Below are 7,498 nucleotides of genomic sequence, written 5' to 3'. Positions count from 1 at the left end.
GTCCCACTTCCACCCTGACCACATCTCCTGACCACCAGCTTGCCCCCGGCCCCCCCCCTCGCTGTTGCAGGGCTGCTCCCCATCTTTCCCCTCCCAGGATGCTCCCCAGCAGCAGGAGTCAAACCCTGAGCCAGCACCTTGTCCCCTCCATCGCTCCTGTCCCTGCCACCCCCAGCTGGGATGCTGGGCAACGTGGTGGCAGAGACCTCAGTGATGGGAGGGGAATGTTTCCCAATAACTCCATGTCCCACTTCCACCCTGACCACATCTCCTCCTGACCACCAGCTTGCCCCCTTTAGTGCCCCCTGCTCTGCCATCCTGGGCAGTGGGGGGGATGACGGGGCTGGTCGCCCCCGGTGCAGAAGACCACGTCTCCATGAAGGCTTGGCCCGAAAGCCCCTGGTGTGGGGCGGGCCTGGCCTGATCCTGCCAGACACGGAGCAGCTCTTCAGTGCATTCAAGCTGCCTGTGGTCCCAGAGCAGAGACGTGCTCCTCTCCCGGCCGGGGATGGCCAGCCCCTCACCCCCCCAACATAGAAACACCAAATAAAGGCTCTGCAAAACACACAGCCCCACTTCTTGGCCAGGGTGGGGGGAAAGAGTTGGGGGGCACAGAGACCAGCCTGGAGTAGAGGGTGCCCCCCAGGTGCCCCAGAGGGTGCCTGGGGGTACCAGTGGGGTGGGATGGCTCCCAGCTAGAGAAAAACTCACATTTTTTCTTCAGGGCAACTGCAAATGTGGATTTACCACTACAACCCAGCATTGAGGGAGATGGTGAATGTGTATGTGTCAGTGCAGAGCACGGGGGCAGGGGGTGTGGAAAAAAGAGGCTGGGAGCAGGGACCAGTCATTATTCCTCCTGCTGTCATGCGACAGCCACGCTTACAGAAATAGGGTTGATTTGTGGTTTTTGTGTTGGGTGGTTTTTTTCCCCTCCCTTCCAGACTTGTTTTCCTGGAGCAAGATTGGCTCTGTGCATTTGGGAGGCCGGCCCCGAGGCCCTTCCTGCAGGAAAAGGCTGAGGGAGGAGCAGGAGCAGAGGTTTCCCTGCCCCAGCAAAGGCAGTGGGGTGGTGGGGCAGGAGAGAGGAGGGCGAGGGGCTGAGCCCAGCGCCCAGAGGGAAGTGGGGGGCATCACTTAGGGCAATAGATCCTGGGGTGCCCACACAGGGGTTGGGTTCCCCATTTCTCACTCTAGCCCCCATGGCATGCACCTGAGCACGTGGGGACCGGTGGCCCTGGCATCCCTCCCCCAGAGGAAGCCGCTTTCAGGATAAAAGGAGAGAGACTCGGCTACACTTCAGTCCTTCAATAAATACAAAGACATCAACCACCCTCCGCCCGGGCTGCGGCAGGCACCCACCCGCCTGCAAGCGTGGGGTCTCCCACCCCTGGGAGAGTCTCCCCCCTCGCTGGCACCCGCTGCTCCAGGGGCTGAACCGCCCCGAGACCCCACAGCGAAGCCCCCTGGACTGGGGCAGCTCCTGGGAAACGCCGTCTCCTCTTCCCTGAAGACCTGGCTCGGGTTGACAGCGACACCAGGCCTGACGCCTCACGGGGAAGGGGATGGCGCGGGGGGGGGTGACCCTGTGCTGGCCACCACCTTGATGGCACCTCAGGTCCTTCCCTTTGCACCTTTCCCGGCGGGGGGATGCACTGCTGAGCCGTTCCTGGCCGTGGGTGCAGCCATGTCCACCACCACACGTCCACGCACCGGGGGAGGCAGCTGGAGGAAGCTCCTAGATATATACACACGGGCACACACACACACCCTACTCCTCTGCCACCGGTATCGCTGCTCAGCCGGTCCTTGGCGTTAGGGCAATCCGGGCCCTGCCTGTTCTGAGACACAAGAAGGGTGGCATGGGGTGAGCAGGGCTCTTCGTGCCCAGGTGAGCCCCGCGGGAGGGATGCCAGCCATGGGGTGGCCATTTCCCCTGAGCACCGATTGCCCATGAGATGCTGGGGCTCATGCCTGTCTTCAAATCCTTGCAGGGAGGATGCAGTAGGGACCAATCCCAGAGCAAAATTGTCCCCTCGTCTGATCAGAGGTTGGGGCTGAAGGGAAATGGTCACTGCCTGGCAAAGTACCCCATCATCCCTCCCCCACAATGTGGTGATGGAGAGGGGACCTCCCCTCACCAAGGGTCTGAGCCTTACCCAAGTCCTTGGGGACCGGTTTCACCCCAGACACTGCCTGGGCGTTCTGGCTGCGAGCCATGGCACAGGGTGGGCGCCAGGGGTACTCGGGCTGCAGGAGGAGAGGGAACAGAAACAGCGATTTACGGGATGGGAACCACAAAGCCACGCTCCTTATTCAATTTCCAGCATGGGAGGAGGAGGAGGAGAGGGAAGAAGAGGGCTGAGCGTTCATGTGACAACAGGACACGCGTGCTCAGCTCCCTGCTTTGGTGACTTGGTGGCCCTGGAGGAGCCACTCTCTTGGTAGTGAGCCCTGGGCATGCTTACATGGGAGCCTTGTGTAACACGGGTAGACACTCACCGGGGAAAAATGGTGGAAGTTCTGTCCCGGTGTGTGCTCGCCCGGCATCGCTGGTGGGTATCGGATCTGCTGCCACTCGTCGAAGCCGTGGTACATGGGGTGAGCCACAGGGGGACTGTACTGGTACGGAGGGTACATGGGGCAGGTAGGGCCCAGTGGCCCTGGCAGCGGCTCAGCGTGCAGCCTCTCTCCAGAAGCCTGCAAGGAGCCAGGGAGATGCTGGGGAGAGCCCACCACCCACACCCCCATTGCCCACCACCCATACCCCCATTGCCCGGCTCAGAGTTGCCCCTCAACAGGAGACTGGGAAGTAGTTTTTTCCCCCATCCCTACCTGTTTGTGCTGTTTCAGCAGCTTCTTCAGCTTCTCCTTCTCCTCCTTCTCCCTCTGGCAGTCATCCTTGGAGGCCCGCAGCTGGAAGCAAGAGGGGGTTAGTGCAGTGCCCACCCTGCCACCCCCGATGCTGCGATGCCCCACGGGAATGCCCACATCCGTATGTCCTCCCTGTGTCAAACTCCCAGGAGAGGGGCAGGAAGAAGCAAAAATGAAAGGAGATGACAAGAGAAAATGAAAGATGATGACAAGAGAAAATGAAAGGAGATGACAAGCAAAACCACCACTCCACCCTTCTGTCCCTGCTCAAAGATGGGTACAGGGGGCATGACACTGGGGACAGGCACCTCTGATGTACCTGGGGGGGACACAGCGCTCCCAAGCTGCTGCCCGTGGTGCCCAGCACTGCTCACCTGGTTGTTGGAGAGGACCAACTGCTTCTGCAACTTCTCCAGCTGCTGCTTCAGCTCTTCCTTCTCCTCATTCATCCTCTCCCTGTCACTCCGCTCCCGCTGGAAGTCCTCCTCGAAAATTTTCACCTGCAAGAAGGAAGGGTATGGGTGCACTTGGCCAAGAGTGGACACCTCCCCCAGACAATCCCCATCACTACAATTTCCTTCCCTGACCCCAGCAGCTACATCAAGCTCCAGGCAGGAAGGTTGGCATGATGGCCATGGCTGTGGTCGCTCCAGCTGAAGGCCTGGTAGATGCTGAGCTCAGTCCCCCCCCTCCCCACCACTGCAGCACAGACACCCAGCTAGGGCTGCTTCTGACTAGGCTGGACCCTTTGTTGGGGGGGTCTCAGGGCACATAGCTCCCTCCCCACCTCCTACAGGAGAAGGAGCTGCACCATCTTGCCCTACCTGCTGCTTGAGGAGCTCATTCTGAGTCAGCAGCTCCTGCTGCGGCATCTTCCCAGCTGGCTCCATGGTGCTGGCAAAGATGGGTGGTGGGGAGGCCTGGACATTCAGGGCCTCCTCTAGAGCCTGGAGAGGAAGAAGGGGAGAAGGGAGGGAGGGTCAGAACAAGCTGCTGTGCCGATGACATCTCCAGAGGGCCACGGGCACATGCCTAGCATGGGAAACAGGTATAACTGGGCAAGAGGCATCACAGAGACCCCATCCTCCTTTCCTGGAAGCCTAAGGAGATGTGGTGGGCATCACCTGACAGAAACTCCCACCCGGGCAAAGAGCTGGGCAGGAGGGGGTTGATCAGGGTCAGTTTTGGATTTGAGAGAGGAGAAGAGGCTGGAGAGCATAAGAGATGTTTTGCAGGGAGCGGTTGTGTCCTGGCGCCCACCTTGTTCAGCCTCTGGATCTCCTTCTCCTGGTACTCCCGCTGCCTGGTGACGGGAGCCAGCTGCTCCTGCAGGAACCGCATCCTCTGCTGCAGGTCCCTCACCTCCATGGCCAGCCTCTCCTTCTCTGCCTGCAGCACCCAGGGAGGGGGGAAATCAGCCAGGGCTGGGTGACGGGGCCAGCAACTCCCCAGCTCCCCGTCACCCTTCCCATGGGACTTGCCTCCTCCGTTTCAATCCGGGACTTGGCCAGCAGCAGCTTGCGGTCAAAATCCCGTTGCTTTTGCTCCCGCTCTGACTCCATCTCAGTCAATGCCCTTCTGGCCTCAGCCAGCTCCTGGTGCAGGTCCGTAACCTGCCGGGAGGGAACAAGGATGTTGGCTTGCCTGGAAGGATCCACACCACGGGGAAAGGAAGCACAGGCAGCCCCAAAACCTTCCCCCAGAGCCAGTCTCCCAGCCAGCACCCAGCAGATACGTGTTCCCTGAGCACCCAGCCTTACCTTCTGCTCATACTTCTGCTTCGTGGCTCGGAAGTGCTGATCCCACTGCTTATTGACCTCCAGCAGCTGCGGGGAGAGAGGGATGGCTGAATGGGAGCTCAATCCCTGTCCCAAGCCAGCCATGGCGGTTCCCCAGCAGCTTCCCATTGTGAAAGCACCTCAGGGATCAGCTGGATGGAGATCCCGGCTCCAGCAGCACTTCCCCGTGACTCCACAGCCCTGTCCCGGTCTCTCCATGCCATCCCAGCTCCCCACCACCCAACTCCCACCCTGCTCCTGGCAGCGCCTCCCTCCCAGCCTGGTCCTCACCTCCCTGCGCTGGTGCTCCAGGATCTTCACCTTCTTCTCCTTGGCCTCCAGCTCTCCTCTGCCCGGTGCCTTCTCCACCGCAGCCCCGCTCTGCTGGACGCGCACGGGGGGGACCCTCAGGGCTTTTGTGGAGGCTGTGCCCGAGGCCGGCTAAACACAAGCCAGTTCCCCTTCCCACGGCCTCCCCCATCCCCTTGAGACCCCGAGAAGTCCTGCCGGTCACACTGGGACACACTGGGGGCCCCGATTAAAATGAGGCCACCTTTGCTGATGTGTCAGCGGGCTCCCTGCCTCCTTCCCAGCCCTCTCTGAGGGCGATGCTGTTTCCTCACCTGCTGCTGCTCAGCAGCTTCCCTCTTCCCGCTGTCCTGGTTGCTCAGTGTCACCATCCTCCGGAGCTCCTGGTTCTCACACCTGTGGGCAGGGAGGGACAGGTCAGTGGGAAGAAGCTCCCAGGGAAGCCCTGTCTCCCTCCTCGCTGGCCACACTCACCTGAGCTTCTCCAGCGCCTGGTTTCTCTGCTCCAGGTCCCTCTCCAGCTTGGTTCGCAGCTCCTTGTTCTCACTGTGCAGTGTCTCACACAACGTCTGGGGAGCAAACACCAGCAGCATGAGGACCTCTGCCAGCCCCAGGAGCCTCCTTGGCCACCCACCTTGTCCTGTCGCAGAGGTGGGTGGCCACCTCAGGGTGGACAGGATAGGTTTGGTGGGGAAAAAAAACAAAAAGAAAGAAAAAGAAGGGGGCAAAAACCCCATGAAGAGCCTGGCCAGCCCTCACCCACCTGCAGGAACGATGTTCTCTGCTCATTCTTGTGCACCTTGGAGGCCAGGCGCTTGAGCTCAGAGGCCATGTAGCCCATGCGAACGAAGACCTGGTCCTTGCTGGCCTCCTTGGCACAGCCACTCAGCGTGTTCTCCAGCTGCTGCAGCTGAGGCAGCAGGTTGGCATCCTCATTCAGCGGCTGCTCCAAGTCCTGGGAATGGGAAGGGGATGAAGCATGGTCAGATTGGTTCAACGAGCAGTGCAAAGGTCCCTCTCGTTGTCAACAAGTCAACGTGAGGCTTGTTGCCCATCCAGGGACACTGAGAGGCTCTGCAACAGCCCTCGGTATGCCGAAAAATTGCGTTGGCTTTGTAAAGGTTTGATTCCCAGCTGCTGGAGAAGGGACACCAAGTCCCTGGGTGGAGGATGTTACAGCAGGTCTCCCAGCCCATGGATTCCCCATGCCCCTTGGCAGTCTGAGCAGACCACACTCCCAGCTCACTGACAGCAACGGAGTCATCTCCACACTTGATCCCATTGTCCCCCTGAGCTCTCCCTGTTGCCACCAGGACTAGAAATCCCAGCTCCTGAGACTCTCCTTTCCACATGTGCCCCAGCCCATGCCAGGAGCTGAGGTTTGCCATATGAGGAGCAGTCTTACCCCAGCCTCTATCTCCTCCTTCCTCCTGTCCTCCAGCATGGCTCTGCAGCTCCCCTGCCTACCAGGGCACACCAGGCACCAGGGACTCAGGCTCTTTGGCAGGTGGCAGTCAAGAGGGTGATACACGGGATTTAAACGGTGGCTGGGAAAGCCCAGGTCAGGGCGCACCCACCAGCGTCATGGCACACCCCCACCCACGAAGGAGGGGTGTCCCCAATGGGCTCATCCTCCCCTGGTGTGGCTGGTTAACTCCTCCATTGCCTAGGAGACACTGCAGGCACAACACAGCCACCCGGGAGGAGGTGAGGACACGCTGGCACACCTTTGCCCGCATCCATCCCAGCCCTGCTGACTCACCCAGCTGCCTGTGGGAATGCCCCAGGCAGCACAGTTTGGGGTGAGGAGCCCAGGGTGACCCCCAGCACCCTGGTCCTGAGGTTTACAGCTCCAAAACTGCCATGGGAAGGTGTGCAGGGCACAGCACAGCCAGCTCCTCCGGAGAATGCCACCCCACTCTCCATCACCCCACAGCTGCACCCCAGGGGACCTCCAGCAAGACTCAGCCCCTCCTGGAACCTCTTTGGCCAATGCAAACAGGGATGTGCAATGACATCCCCTTACTGGCACTGTCCTGACGTTCCTCCCCCTTGGGCTCTTCATCCCTGCTCCTCTCCTTTCCAGCAAAGACAAAAAGCTGGAGTGGACAGGACGGGGCAGTGCCAGCCAGGAGGACACTAAGGTGGCAGCAAACGGAGTGCATGGAGATACCTTGGCTGGGGCAGACCCTGTCTTCTTGGAGGAGAGACCTAGTCCTCCCATACAGTGAGGGGCACCAGGAGGTGAGTGTTAGAGCATTGCTGACAGCTCCTCGGGTCATCACAGCCTTTCCTGCCACCGTTATGTGGCATCTGGGGACACCAGTGTCCCAGTCTGGCTGGGGCTGCCTTGCTGGCCCCATGCCCAGCCAGGTCACTTGGACTTGGGAGCCCTTGCCCTCGGAGAGCAGCCCACACACTGTCCCCTCTTCCTGCCCTGGCCAGGCGAGAGGAGCTGGGACACATGTGCCATTGCTCCCAAGCCCTCCAGTCCCAGTGAGACATGGGGAGGACCAGCCACGGGGTTGTGTGGTTCC

The 7,498-nt window shown here is 60.6% G+C and overlaps 1 protein-coding gene across 1 annotated transcript; it reads right to left on the bottom strand.

Moving 5' to 3' along the window:
- Positions 1 to 1,293: 1,293 nt before the first annotated feature.
- Positions 1,294 to 6,405, bottom strand: LOC106891315 (TNFAIP3-interacting protein 1-like). Its single transcript, XM_014947765.1, has 14 exons — positions 6,367 to 6,405; positions 5,725 to 5,976; positions 5,436 to 5,530; positions 5,276 to 5,357; positions 4,944 to 5,036; positions 4,635 to 4,700; positions 4,356 to 4,487; positions 4,135 to 4,263; positions 3,699 to 3,821; positions 3,249 to 3,374; positions 2,836 to 2,916; positions 2,503 to 2,700; positions 2,160 to 2,250; positions 1,294 to 1,841 (listed from the first exon to the last, which is right to left on the bottom strand). The coding sequence occupies exons 1-14, from the start codon at positions 6,403 to 6,405 to the stop codon at positions 1,816 to 1,818; spliced, it is 1,533 nt and encodes a 510-aa protein (XP_014803251.1). The 3' UTR covers positions 1,294 to 1,815.
- Positions 6,406 to 7,498: the final 1,093 nt, after the last annotated feature.

Source organism: Calidris pugnax, unplaced genomic scaffold, assembly GCF_001431845.1.
Source record: "Calidris pugnax isolate Ruff unplaced genomic scaffold, ASM143184v1 scaffold27, whole genome shotgun sequence".
NCBI lineage: Eukaryota > Metazoa > Chordata > Aves > Charadriiformes > Scolopacidae > Calidris > Calidris pugnax.
Note: the sequence above shows the minus strand (reverse complement) of the source record. Positions and strands in the feature narration are given on the sequence as shown.